Here is a 15216-nt window from a genome sequence, read left to right as displayed (position 1 = left end):
AATGGCGTACCTGCGCGATAAACGCAAACGGTGTTACCCGCTGGACCATGGCGCAGCTGACGAGCCCACAAAGCGCCGGTTGCAGGGTGTGGTCCTTTATAGGCGATGGAAAGGCTGATATTGATGATCCCGGAGATGCCGTAGGTTCCAAGAGTCCCTCGGTAGAAATGATGAAGGCGCCACCTTTCGGTCCAGCTGTTCGGTCTGGTGCTCCCAGATACAGTGAGCATCCGGCAGACGGCGCATGCGCACTGGCTCCAGGATTTCCGGGGCTTCCAGTGTGCAAAGCGCATGTCACATTGCCGCAGGCGCCGATGAGGCTGATTACCGCAAAGACCTGCGCGATAAACGCAAACGGTGTTACCCGCTGGACCATGGCGCAGCTGACGAGCCCACAAAGCACCGGTTGCAGGGTGTGGTCCTTTATAGGCGATGGAAAGGCTGATGTTGATGATCCCGGAGATGCCGTAGGTTCCAAGAGTCCCTCGGTAGAAATGATGAAGGCGCCACCTTTCGGTCCAGCTGTTCGGTCTGGTGCTCCCGGATACAGTGAGCATCCGGCAGACGGCGCATGCGCACTGGCTCCAGGATTTCCGGGGCTTCCAGTGTGCAAAGCGCATGTCGCATTGCCGCAGGCGTCGACGAGGCTGATTGCCGCAAAGACCTGCGTAATAAACGCAAACGGTGTTACCCGCTGGACCATGGCGCAGCTGACGAGCCCACCCAACAATACCAGGTTGATTAAAATTAAAAGGGACATAATGACGCCTTTGTCGAGAAGTTGGCGTAGCCAGGCTGAAGAGACAGTTACCTCTATCCGGCAAGTTTGTGTAAATGATCCTGTCTGTGGTAGTTCCTGCTGTCAAAATGTGTAGCTGGAGGAGCCCGAAGTTCCCTAAATATACTCACGGGATGGTGGGCTCGTCAAGCAGATTTTCAGATTTTACCCGTAATTCTTCCCTGATGACACGCAGCTTATATCACTGTTTAGTAAGGGTGCCCAGAGAGGTTTACAGAGAAAGACACCCTTGGAATTGAGGAGCCATTCTCCCCCGAGCGCTAGGTCAGATTACGCTTTTATGGCTGAGGAAAATTGGTGTGCTGCCGGCTGGTCCGAGAGATCGTACTTAAGGAGCCCTCTACCACTTTTCAAAATTGATTCTGACAGCGTAACTCATAGTGGCATTCGCCACAACTACTGCGAGCGGAAATGACGCCGGAAAGTTGCCGCTATATGATTGGGCGAATCTGACGTTAAATGTGATCGCGGCATTGCGTCAAAATAAGGATCATTGTTGAATTTATTTCTTATTACCATGATTTTTCACTCAAAGCTGCAAAGAATAAAGCTGTCCGACGTTTCCAGCTCGAAAACTGCAAAGCTGGTCAAAGAATGCATCGAACGCCATGTGCTGGTGAAAACACGCCAGCGGCGCTCAGGCTGCCGTTATTTAAAAAACACTAAAAGAAAGAAATGGAAGAGCGTTGATGTATATACGTCATTGCAAAAAGAAAGATCAATAAAGCTACAAAACATTATAGAATGGTTCACGAGCTGGCTCGTTTCGAACGTGTCGTTCCATCTTCTAGTTCCACATTGTTACAATCGCAACGGCGCCCGGAATACGCTGGACGTAACAGGCAATATGTCATGCGAGCTCCCTGTACGGTAGGGCTTTCAGTTCTTTTATTGGGCAGCCTTCCAACGTCAGAGGGTGAGAGAAACAGGATATACGGTGAGCCCGCGAAAATCAAGTTGAAGGTAAGCATTCATTTCACTGTATTTTGATATCTCTACGCTGAATCACTTTGCACTGCGTGGCCCTATCGCTGCTGTTCTTGCGGCACTTACCTCTTAAGGCGCCAGTGTACGCAGCCAGCTAGAAAAACATGTAAACCTATGAAGTCGTGAAAAGTGTTAGAAAGCCCCTTTAGTGACTTTCGCATTAGATGTGAAGGCTCTGCTGTTTCAATAAAGCAGTGGTTGTGAGAGGCGAAATCATAAAATTCATGGTGAGTCGCCTTATGCATTTAGACCGAAAAGACGCCACCTGGTACTTGTTGCACACGTCGATGAATTGCTTGTAAGTGAGCGCGGGCGACACGATGACGCACGTGGATCCAACGCAGGCTGCCAACATAGTGAACAGGAAGCCGCACGTGTGTGTGACTGGGTTCCATGCTAGAAGAACGTCCGTCTCGTCCGACGCAATGGTGTTCCTGCACGTGGAGGAAGCTTTTAGCGTTTCTTTTTGAAAACGTGATGCAATAACGGCAGTGCGCGTTCGGTCCAGGACCTAACGAAATAAAGCCCTGGGCTATAAAGATACAACCAGAACACAGAGAAGTAAAGAAAGGTGTGCGAAACGTTATACTTGTACTGTTTGAAGGGTACTAGAATGATTGTCTTGTAGTTGCGAAGAAAGTAAAATGGACGTAAAAACTACTTGCCGCTGGCAGGGACCAAACCTCTGAAATGAGTGAGCATCTACATATATATTGCGTCTTAGCGTGTCGCTTTTGCTCTAGTTCTGTCAGCAAGGAGGGCGTGACTGTGTAACAGGCCACTCTAAAAAAGAGGTACTTGCATTTGTAGGAACGAGAATATAGAAAGATGTTGAGTATCACGTAAGAAAAGCGCAAGTTTCTTTCCCTTTTTATCCTTTCTTGCTTTGATCTAGTGAGTTGTGCAGCTATCATAGCACAATGTTTTCTTTCTTTTACGCAATATTACGCGATTGGCAGTATTGCCAGAATTTTGAGAAGAAATACCACTACTTTCATCTGTATGTAGCTTGTTCCAATCACTTAATATTCCCTGGGCCCTTTAGACCTCTCCTAAAGAGGCCCTGACACGGCCACCATACAATATATGGGCGTCATAAAAAAATTATAAGTAGAGGAACTGTTATGCTTTGCAGATATAGAAAAGAGGACGTAAGAATATTTCGGTGTCAAACAAGGCCTAGATCCCCGCCGCGGTGGTCTAGTGGTTAAGGTACTCGGCTGCTGATCCGCAGGTCGCGGGTTCGAATCGCGGCTGCAGCGGCTGCATTTCCGATGAAGGCGGCAATGTTGTAGGCCCGTGTGCTCAGATTTGGGTGCACGTTAAAGAACCCCTGGTGGTCGAAATTTTTGGAGCCCTCCACTACGGCGTCTCTCATAATCATATGGTGGTTTTGGGACGTTAAACTCCACATATAATCATCAACGAGGCCTAGATGTCGCCGTCTATAAAACCGCCATTGTGCCATGACACGAGTGACGTCATCTGCAGCAAGGAGTGGAGCCGTTGTCTTCTATCATTTGAGCCGCTGTAAACCTGCTAATATTGGTTCCAAGCTCTAAAGAGCTAATATATTCTAATTCTACGTGGAGCTGACCACGGCACAGTAGTGACAGTACCGTTCGCCGAAATGTATATAGACGCTAGGAAAGCTAGCTGCTTTTTACGTCATGGCTCGCTTGTGGGCCTGTATTGTTATACTTTATGAATTATTCAATTTTGAATAAGTGCTAGAGCAAATGTGCCAAAATATCACTGGATTATTTGTGAATGCACAAGAGTTAACCAATATAACACAAACTACGAAAGAAAATTTTGCGTAACAGCCTATTTCACTGTTTCGATACAACAGGAACCGCGTTACCATGTAAGTGCTACACTAGAAAATAAAATGCAGCTTTGGGATATTTCTATAATAGCATACCATAAATGCGAGTAAACTAGCATTAGTAACCATGATTTCACGACATTTTAACAAACCTTTTTTTAATGTAGAACATATGTACCCACACACACACGCACGCTGGTGTGAGTATGAACTGTGAAGGAGAAGACATGAGCTTATGCAGCATATCATATATATATATATATATATATATATATATATATATATATATATATATGAAGAAGGTGTCCTTGGAACTAGTGGAACAATACTAAGAAGTAGAGCACGGGCAAAACATTTCAGCCGGGGGACCGGCCTTCATCAGAGAAAAAACGATACAAAAATGCGCTTTACTTAAGTAGACATGGCATATGAGGGGCCCGTAATACGCGAACCCTCACTATCGTACACTATCTACTGCAATGTGGCGAGTAATGAGCGTTGAGCAGAGAATGCCAAAGCAGTGTCAAAATAATGATATGAGAATGCATGAATGATGCTTCCGTAAAGTAGATTACATGAATAGCAGTTTGAAAACTACAACAATGTTTACACCAAATCAAGCTATCGAGCCCTTATAGCAAATCACACGCCCTCACAAAAAAACCACAAAAAGTAAAGCAGAAAACGCTCAAATAAAACAAGATGCGTTACTAATAATTCCATGGGGCACAAAAAAATTGATATCACAAAGTCAAGAAATGCACTGCATCGAAAACGTGTAGTGAAAATGTGCGTGTGCAGTGATTATGATCAGGCTGTGACAAAGCTAGAACTTAGTTCTGCGGCGAAAAAAACGTCACTTTGACTGGATTTTTTAATGTACCACATGTTTTGATCACTTAGTTTTGATCACTTAGGAATCATTACCGTGCATCGAAATCATTTAGAAGAACGCAATGACGACTTATGAGACTGCGGTTATACGTAAAGGCAATTCAGACACTGCACGTTTAAACATAGCTTGAAGAAGGTCGTAACGACTTTACGTTTCCTTATTTTGTCTAGACACCCAAACGCGCTTTTCTTTTTGTCCTTGATGCAGGAACCAGTCAAAGTTCTTACAAAGGGTCTCGAAAAGCAGAAGGTGAACTGCATGTGTCTGGGGCATGATAACAAAAGATGGTCTCGGACCTTTTGTGAGAATCGACCGCAAGTTCACAGCGAACAAGCACTACAAAATTTCGACCACCGATCCAAGCTTACAAAGTTGCACTTCTCCAGAGATGGTCCTGAATTACGACACGACCGTTCACCTGCGCACATTGCAAAGAAGGTTGAAGCCCTACTACACCCGCTTAACATCACCGTTTTGGGTGGCCAACCCAGCCACCAGACTTCAATATTATTGGAAATATTCAGGGCCAAATGAAAGCAGCATTCACGTCCAAGCCTATCCATGGAATGTCAAGGGACAGCCTTTGTAGTACACTCTACGCTGAATGGGAACGCCTTGAGCTGGATGCCACCATTGTGGATTCGTCACACAGTTCTCTGCCACGTAAGATGGCTGCGCGATTGCCTACGGGGGAGATGCGACCAGATACTCAAATTTGCCTTCTTCATTTGTTCAGACATTGCATCTTGCTGTCTTGATTGTCTCCGAAAGGAAAAAAGACCATGATCTAGGCTACATTTGCAGCCTTGGTTTTGGCTTCATCGTATATATAAGAAATCTGAAGCAAGGATTTATCTATATCTCTTGTGTGTCATGTGATTTTTTTACTTACTCAGCATGTCAATACTGAAACCCACCCTCTGTAATTAAAGGGAACTTTTAGAAGGAAACGGCGCCGTTAATATGTTTGGCGTACAGCATGCCTGCGCACTTTCGTAAATGATTTCGAACAGTATATACTGACGCGCCATTGATAGAAGGTTGGTGTATTTAAAAGCACGCGAGCAACCTAGGTTTAGCCGCTGGAGGAGAAGTGAGAGGCACCGCAGCAGACAATGCACAGCAAATTTCGCCCTTGGCGCTGATTGCGCTATCGCTGCAATAGTTCACACGGCCCCCGTCGTGGTGCTCCACGGAGCGCGGTTACCCGCTCAGTGTTTCCGCTAAGAGTCGCCATGACTGTACCACATGTGTCCAGAGGAAGGGGTTTCACGATGCATGCAGCAGGAATTTCACGTTATTGATGCCACGAAGAGCCAGACACATTCGTCAAGCCCCCTTACCCTAGTGTACTACTGTGAGATAGATAGATAGATAGATAGATAGATAGATAGATAGATAGAAAGATAGAAACGCCCAAGGTGCCTGCAGTTCACCACGCAGTTCACCTGCAAAGTGCCTGCAGTTCACTAAATGCTTCGCATTCCAAAAAGATTGTTTCTACGCTACAACTCGTACTTAGCAGCTGTTCTGCGTACACACTACCTTTTACATAATAATGAAGTGTGATCACTGCCTAGTTTCATCACGTCATCTCCTGAGAAATTTTTACAGAAATTGTCACCAAATTTCACAAATGTAGTGTAGATGAAGTTAATGGTATTCAAAAGAATAAAGAAGCGATTGCCAACTGGTTTAACGAGCACTCGCACTGCGTGTTTATTTGTGATGATGTGTTCCCTGTTTAGGTGAACTGATTACCCGCTACTTCTAACGTGTTGATAAGTGAGCAGGCTATCTTACACATGCTTTTAAAAATTGATGAAAAGAAAAGTTCTAGCCCTGACAATATACCCCATGGTTTCCTGGAAATGGATGCCAAATGGTTGGCAATGTGCTTGCACATTTTTTATGTGTTCATTAAAAGACGGCTAACTCCCGAATGACTGGAGAACAGCCAGAGTGATACCTCTTAAAAAAGCGGTGTCAAACAGTGTATAAACTTACTGAGCTATGTCTTTAACGTCTAGCTGCCGCAAAATATTAGAGCAGATCGTGGAAACTTTAGATGCGATTAAAATCTTGGCAGAATGCCAGCATGAATTTCGGAAAGGGTATTGAACCTATACACAGCTAGCACGTTTTTCCCCTGTCAGTAAATGATGATAAACAACACAAGGAACCTTCAAAGACTTCTCAAAGCTTTCGACAAAGTATCACACAGTAAACTATTATTTAAATTACATTATCTGCTGAAAAATCCCCGTCTGGTTAAATGAATTTGAGTGTACCCGAAGAATCGTTATCAGTTTGTTGCATGTGAAAGCCATCTACTATTCCCCTGTCAGTGCAGTCGGTGTCCTGCAGGGGTGAGTCCTGGGTTATCTAATTTTTCACAAACACACACACGCACACGCATATATATATATATATATATATATCTATATATATATATATATATATATATATATATATATATATATATATATATATATATATATATATATATATATATATATATATATATATATATATATATATATATATATATATATATATATATATATATATATAGAGTGTCAGTCAGCGCCACTAGTAGCCATAGCTGCGAGTGTGGGACACTCTTTATGAGCCTGTTTGGCGTCACGTAGCACGTGAACTTATTACTTACTGGCAGCTGACCAATAGTCTCTCGTATACAACCGAAAGGCACCAACTCTGCCAGTACGAGACCCTCGTAATGAATAAGAGAAACAAGTGTATATTTAAGGGCTCGTTTTTCGTGTTTTAGACAATGTTATTGAGACAATGTTATTGAGATTGTGATGTTATTGAGATTGAGAAAATTCAATTAGAGCAAGCCAGACAAGTATAGAAACAAAAATGAATTCTATCGAACATAGGCTTGACGAATTTGAAAGTCAACTAAAAGAAGTTGATAGGCTCAGTGAGGGTTTATCGGAAGCCCAAAAGTCCATCGAAGAATTAACTTCCCGGAATAACCTTCTACAGTCCCGCCTTGACGAAATCGAAGATCGGTCCCGTCGGAACAATCTAATTTTTCATGGCATCTCTGATTCCAAAGAAACATGGAAACAAACTGAATCCAAATTAATCGGCATACTAAACACCTTGGATTATACTCTCCCGTCCGGCGACATTGAAAGAGTGCACCGCCTGGGTACTTACTCGCCTAACAAGTGTCGCCCAGTTATAGCGAAATTTGCAAATTATAAGACTAAAGAAAAACTACTTTCCATGCGCAATCGCCTCAAACAAGACAATATCTCGGTAACCGAAGACTTCTCAACAAACACTCGTACAGCGCGGAAAAAGCTAATAGAATTTGGAAAAAGGCAGCCCGGCTCACCACTTTTCAAACTTCACTATAAAAAGTTGTCAATCGGTAACAAACAATACATGTACAACCCTGTTACCGATGCCGTTCAAGAAATACGGCCGCAAGCGGCACGTGTACGACATTCTTCTAATCCTGCCTCGAGTTCCTCGCTGTAGGAAAACGAGAGGGGCAGTGGACAACCGAACTTATCTTATGTATCTGTTCTCTTTACAAATATAAGAAGCATCCTTAACAAACATGACGCTCTATCTTCCGCCATAGATACTTGTTCAGCCCATATAATCGCTCTAACTCAAACCTGGCTTAATGCGCATGTGCGTGATTCCGAATTTTTTCTAAATTCCTCCCGCTTCTCAATTTATCGCTGCGACCGCACTGAAAGACGTGGAGGGGGTGTTCTGTTGGCAATATCAAAGGACATTCCTTCTTCGCCTGTGCACGTGCGCAGCAATCTAGAAATAATATTTAGCTCACTTACAGTAGGCCACCAAAAGTACATTGTTGGTGTATGTTATCGCCCTCCTTCCTCATCACCGACTTTCATTAATGAATTACACGATGTTCTTAACATCATTTATACCCGTTTCCCTTCGTGTCCTTTGTTTCTTTTTGGCGATTTTAATCTCCCAAACATAAAGTGGCATGCCGCCCCACCCTTTTTGTCACCATCTTCAAGCGTAGCTAGCGAATTCCTGCAACTATTATCGACTTTTTCGTTTACACAATCAGTTACACTACCCACGCGGGTAACATCTCACGCCGCCAACACCCTTGATTTAATTTTAACAAATACACCTGACCTTGCATCCGACATTACCTGCTTACCGGATATAAGTGACCATTCATTACTCACATTCTGTATCAATGCGCCATCCCACACATGTAGCAAGAAAAGAAAAATAATAAGGAACTACAGTAAAGCAAATTTTGAGGCCATAAATGATGAACTTGCGGTATTCCTTGATGTTTTTTTGAAGGATTATGATGAGCGAACTGTTCAAACTAACTGGGATATGTTTTCTTTCGAAGTTCGCCGACTAACCGATAAGTACATTCCCACGAAATTCATTACGACTCATGCACAATGCCCATGGTACAACCCAAGCATCAAACGCCTATCAAACAAAAAGAAACGTCTATATCGTGCTGCTAAACTTTCTCAGACTAATGCAAAATGGGCTGCCTACAAAGAAGCTTCTGTTAGCTATGTGACAGCTCTAAAAAACGCTAAAGAAAATTTCATGTCGAATGTATTACCTTCCATGCTAAAATCAAATGTGAAACAATTTTGGCGCAGAATTAACCCGACGTCTAATGATTCCATCTCTCTCCTAGATATGTATGGTGATTGTATTTCTGAAAGTGAATGTGCTGGTGTCCTTAATAAAACATTTGTAAACAATTTTTCGCATAAATCCAACAGCTCTTTGCCACACCTACCTTACTGCAATTACGTCCAATTGCCACCAGTGAACATGGACGCTCCTGGTATTGCCGCCCTTATAAGCAATTTGAAGTTTCATTCTTCACCTGGTTATGACAGCGTTGACGCTAAATTTTTGAAAGATACATCTGCAACTAGCTCAATCATCTTGGCCTGCGGCGGCTGCATTTCCGATGGAGGCGGAAATGTTGTAGGCCCGTGTGCTCAGATTTGGGTGCACGTTAAAGAACCCCAGGTGGTCTAAATTTCCGGAGCCCTCCACTACGGCGTCTCTCATAATCATATGGTGGTTTTGGGACGTTAAACCCCACATACCAATCAATCAATCAATCATCTTGGCAAAAATTTTTCAGCAATCACTCGATCAATCGACGCTACCTCTTCAATGGAAAATCGGAAAGGTGGTTCCTATCTATAAATCCGGAAATAAATGTTCTCCTACTAACTATCGCCCCATTTCTCTTACTAGCACCTGCTGCAAGCTTCTAGAACATGTATTATTCACAAATCTTGTAAATTCCCTCCAATCAAACTCCTTTTTCACTCCTGCGCAACACGGGTTTCGTAAAACATATTCCTGTGAAACACAGCTCATAACCTTCACTGAAAAACTGCACACTATCCTGGACAGTTCGTCTCAAGCAGACTGCATTTATTTAGATTTTTCTAAAGCATTCGATAAGGTCTGTCATCAACTTCTACTTCATAAACTAAGTAACCTCAACCTTGATAGAAACGTGCTACAATATATTGAATCGTTCCTTACTCGCCGCACCCAATTTGTTCATGCTAATGGCTTTAACTCTTCTTTCAGCGAAGTGCGCTCTGGGGTCCCACAAGGATCCGTCCTAGGGCCCCTTCTATTTACTATCTATATTAATGACCTCCCTTCAAAATTGTGCTCTAATATTCATTTGTTTGCAGATGACTGTGTGATATTTCGTAAGATTAATAATAGTGACGACATTTGAATTCTTCAGTCTGATCTAACCGCTGTTTCTAACTGGTGCCAAACTTGGCTGTTGGAATTAAACATTAACAAATGTAAGGTTATGCATGTATCTCGCAACCCCAAGCATCAGTCAACTTATTACCTAAACAACATAGCTTTAGAACTAGTTACATCATATAAGTACCTTGGAGTGCACATTACAACTAATCTCAGCTGGTCGACACACATTGAACATATCAACAACGCTAATAGCATGTTAGGGTATTTACACCGCAATTTTTCTAGAGCCCCATCGTCACTAAAATTATCGCTTTACAAATCCTTAATACGCCCCAAGTTAGAGTACGCAGCATCAGTATGGGATCCAATCCAAGAAAATCTAATCGCTTCTTTCGAGCTTGTTCAAAATAATTCCGCTCGCTTTATCCTGTCAAACTATAACCGTACTGCCAGCATATCTTCAATGAAAAGCAGCCTTTCCCTTTCCTCTTTATCATCACGCAGGAAACTTTTTCGGTTAACCATGCTGCATAAAATATATTATCATTCCTTCCTGCGCAACGAACTCTTACCCCAACCACTATACATTTCTCATCGCATGGACCACCGTCACAATGTTGGCATTAACTATTATCATACAAAATCTGCCACTCAGTCATTCTTGCCCCGTTCGTCCCGGGAATGGAACCACCTTCCCGCTGAAATTGCGGGTATCACCGATAACCAACTGTTCCGTGCTGCCTTAGCCAATATTGTATATGCAGAAATATCTGATGTTTAATCTGTGTTTGTGTGACCACATTGTTGCGATAATACTAATTTGTTTTGTCTTTCCTTTTCCTTTTATGTACACAACGTTTTTGTAACCATGCTACCTCATGTTATGCCTTTGTTCTGTACCACTCCCCTCTGTAATGCCTCTGGCCCTGAGGGTTTAATAAATAAATAAATAAATAAATAAATAAATAAATAAATAAATAAATAAATAAATAAATAATAACAGAGAATAATGCCAAGGAAAGTATAGAGGAAGTTGTTTGGCCGATTGTAATGTAAGTGAGAAGAAAGAAAAGTGGGCGAAAAGATGACTTGCCATGGGCAGGATCCAAACCTGTGACCTTCGAGTGACGCATTCGATGCTCTACCACTGAGCTACCACGACAGCTATCCTTGCCGCCACTTTTTTGGGTATCTATGTCTATTTAAACGTGAGAGTGTCAGTCAGCGCCACTAGTAGCCATGGCTTCGAGGGTGGGACAATCTTTATGAGCCTGTTTGGCGTCACGTAGCACGTGAACTTATTACTTACTGGCAGCTGACCAAAAGTCCCGCGTATACAACCTAAAGGCACCAGGTCTGCCAGTAAGAGACCCTCGTAATGAATAAGAGAAACAAGTGTATACTTAAGGACTCGTTTTTCGTGTTTTACACAATATTGTCACGTGCTTGTCAAAAAGAAAGACAATGACAGTTGTGCATGTGCCATGAAGTACAATGAAATGAATGAAAAAGAAGAACTCTCTTGCGAGTTCTATTAAAAGAACCTACCCGCTTCTGGTGTCTCAGTTTCTGCGGCAAGACCTCTGTTTTGACGTCGTGACAATATTAATGAGATCTTACAGACAATAATGCCAAGGAAAGTATAGGGGAAGGTATTAGGCCAATTGTAATGTAATTGAGAAGAAAGAAAAGTGGGTGAAAAGATAACTTGCCGTGAACCTGTGACCTTCAAATAACGCGTTCGATGCTCTACCACTGAGCTACCATGACAGCTATCCCCCAGCCACTTTTTAATAATAATAATAATAATAATAATGACTTTATAATAATGACTTTATTTCGCATCAAGGATACATGATGCAGGAGACCTGCAGAAAAAGCTGGCGTGATGCCAGCTTGACAAGGCCGCAGGCCCCGCTTCCCCCTCCCCGAACACATCGCAGCAGCGGGAACACTTTCATAAAAACATTCGGGATCATACGCGTAAAACAAACAGGTCTATGACAAGAAGGAAATCATCACTGTACATGTGTGATAAAACGAAACGTCTAATGCTTAAATAACAACAACAAAAAATCTATTTCAAAAGATGCAAAAAATGTTGGCGTATTTGCCTTAAAAAGGAAGCATTTGCGTAATACATCCGAGCGAAGCATACAAACATGTATACGACAAAAATGAGCAATCAACACTGTACAGGTGTAAGATATTGGTACATATAATGCTTTAAACAAATAATTTCGCAATGGGAAATACAGGCGCATTTGCCTTGCAAAACGCAGAAAAAAAGCAGCATAAAAGAATATGCCTAATTTATTGCTTTGGGAACACCACAAATGCATACTCATTTCCTAAAACAGAAAGAACAAACAAAACACCAAGAAACATTGCGTGATAAAAAACACAAAGCAGTATACAAAATACACGTCAACAAAAACAAAATACAAAAATACATTCTTTAGAAAATTACAAGTAACAGAAACAAGTGATCATGACGTCTGGAGGAAATGATTCCGCAGTTGTTTAAAGGTGAATTTTTCTAAGTCAATTTCGTTATCCCTAAGTTCATTTAGTAACCTTGGAAGTTTATTTCCCAACGATTGAAGACCGTATGTGGTTCTAAAGGTTCGAACAGTCCACACTTCATTTTTCCGGGTATTATACTTAGGCTGGTTGAGTATTAAACCTGCCAACTGCTTTAAAAACGGGTTAGAGTTTTTTATGTCTTGCTTATATTTCTTGGACAGAAGAAAATCATACATTTTTATTTCTGGCATTAGGTTGTATTTTTCAAATAAGGAACGAGTATGACAAGTACTTGGCACGTTCTCTACCGCCCGTACAAACCTTTTTTGCAACATATGAAGTTTGTTTATGTTTTCTTTAGAAGTTAGAGCCCAAACTAGATGGCAGTAATTGATTCTTGATAAAAATAAGGTATTATAAATTAACAACAAAATATTCCGAGGAAGCAAGTGCTTGTTTCGGTACACAAGGCCGACTACCTGAGAGACCTTCGTAGCTAAGAAGTGTATGTGGTGATCCCATGATAATGTTTCTTGAAATATTACTCCTAATATTTTAAGAGAAGGGACTATCTCGACAGAAGTGGAATTTAAAAAGATCGTTTGTTTTACAATTTCCGCTTTATTTTTAGCATGAAATACCATAGCCTTAGTCTTTGCAACATTTATTTTTAGACCGTTTTCTCTTGTCCATTTTTCTAATCTAATCAGCAGTAGATTTGCATGTGTTATTAATTCGTTCACTGATTTTCTTGTTAAAAATATATTCGTATCATCTGCATATATTATAAATTTTACGTTAGAGGAGATGTTCACGATATCATTAATGTAAATATTGAAGAGGAAAGGTCCCAAAAATGCTTCCCTATGGAACTCCTGCAACGATTGACAAAGAATCAGAATTGCAACCACCCAGGCTAACAATCTGATTACGGTGTTGCAAATAAGACTGTATTAATAATCCCGCCGTTCCCCAAATACCGTACCGTTCCAGTTTTTCTATAAGTAATTTGTGGTTAATGTGGTCAAAAGCTTTCGTAAAATCTACGAACAACCCCAACACAACGTTTCCCTGTTCGAATTGCTGATAAATATACTCTTTCTGTGCCATGAGAGCATATTCTGTACTGAAGCCTTTGCGGAAGCCATACTGCGAGTCATGAAGCAACTGAAACTTCCTTTCAAAATTAGTCAGCCGTTTTCTCTATATCAATTTAAATGAGAGAGTGTCAGTCAGCGCCACTAGTAGCCATGGCTACGAGTGTGGGACACTCTTTATGAGCCTGTTTGGCGTCACGTAGCACGTGAGCCTATTACTGGCAGCTGACCAATAGTCCCTAGCATACAACCTAAAGGCACCAAGTCTGCCAGTAAGACCCCCTCGTAATGAATAAGAGAATCAAGTGTATACTTAAGGGCTCGTTTTTGTGTTTTCCACAATTGTAGAGAGGAAGAAGATTATGTGCCACAGTGGGTCACGCCTTTAGTGAGAGGAGCCAAGCGCGAGCGTTTGCCCCAGTGCTGTGATTCCTGGGTCCATTGCTGCCGCCCGCTTTCCGCATCAATAGACCTGCTGTGCAAGTGCTACTTGCGCCAATAAACCCCGTTTCAGAGTGGTGGAGGTGCCGGGATAACTCAACCTGGAATTCCGCAACAGGAAACTACCTCCCATCCCAGAAATGGCTGAAGAAAACACCCAGCAAGGTACGACCAGCCTCCGATGGTCATCGTGCCCACTGCGCTACATGTGCGCGATCCACCTTTTTTCGACGGTACCGATGAGCAAGACGTAGAAGATTGGCTGTAGATATTTGAAAAGGTAGGCGCAAGCGACAAGTGGGACGACACATCGAAGCTGGAATATGTACCCTTCTACCTTAAAGAGGTAGCGAGTCTCTGGTTTAAGAACCGCCATTCGGAATTCGCCACTTGGGGTGCTTTTAAGCTACGCATTACCGATGTATTCGGTCGCCCCGAGGTACGCAAGCTCCGTGCCGAACAGCGTCTACGGGGACGCGCACAGCTTCAGGGGGAAGGCTTCACAAGCTACATCGAGGATATGCTCGACTTGTGCAAGCGCCTTGACCCTTCAATGATCGAAGCAGACAAGATCAAACACATCATGAAGGGGATAGACGACGACGCGTTCCAGATGCTGCTGGCCAAGGGCCCCGTACCATGTCCGAACTCACCACTCTTTGCCAGAGCTTCGAGGAATTGCGCAAACAACGGGTCATGACACGGCGGCCAGCGGCTGCCGACGAAACTCTCGCGACATTGACCCTAGGTGGAGACCACAACACAATCATGCCGGAAGTCAAACGATATGTGCGCGAGGAGGTGGCCCGCAACTTTCGTGCCTATCGTATCAACCGGCAACGGAACCTTCTTTTGAGCATCTCGCGCCCGCAATCAGACAGGTAAT

General features: G+C 42.7%; 1 protein-coding gene across 2 annotated transcripts in view; it reads right to left on the bottom strand.

Annotated features, from left to right (window-relative positions):
• Window positions 1–15216, bottom strand: part of LOC119173602 (uncharacterized) — a 412987-nt gene that overhangs the window by 132783 nt on the left and 264988 nt on the right. For both annotated transcript variants that reach the window (XM_075896291.1, XM_075896292.1), the window contains exon 7: window positions 2052–2220. In XM_075896291.1, the coding sequence (XP_075752406.1) occupies window positions 2052–2220 (169 nt within the window). The remainder of the gene's footprint in view (window positions 1–2051; window positions 2221–15216) is intronic.

Source organism: Rhipicephalus microplus, chromosome 5, assembly GCF_043290135.1.
Source record: "Rhipicephalus microplus isolate Deutch F79 chromosome 5, USDA_Rmic, whole genome shotgun sequence".
Lineage (NCBI taxonomy): Eukaryota > Metazoa > Arthropoda > Arachnida > Ixodida > Ixodidae > Rhipicephalus > Rhipicephalus microplus.
This window is presented reverse-complemented; position numbering and strand designations above follow the sequence as displayed.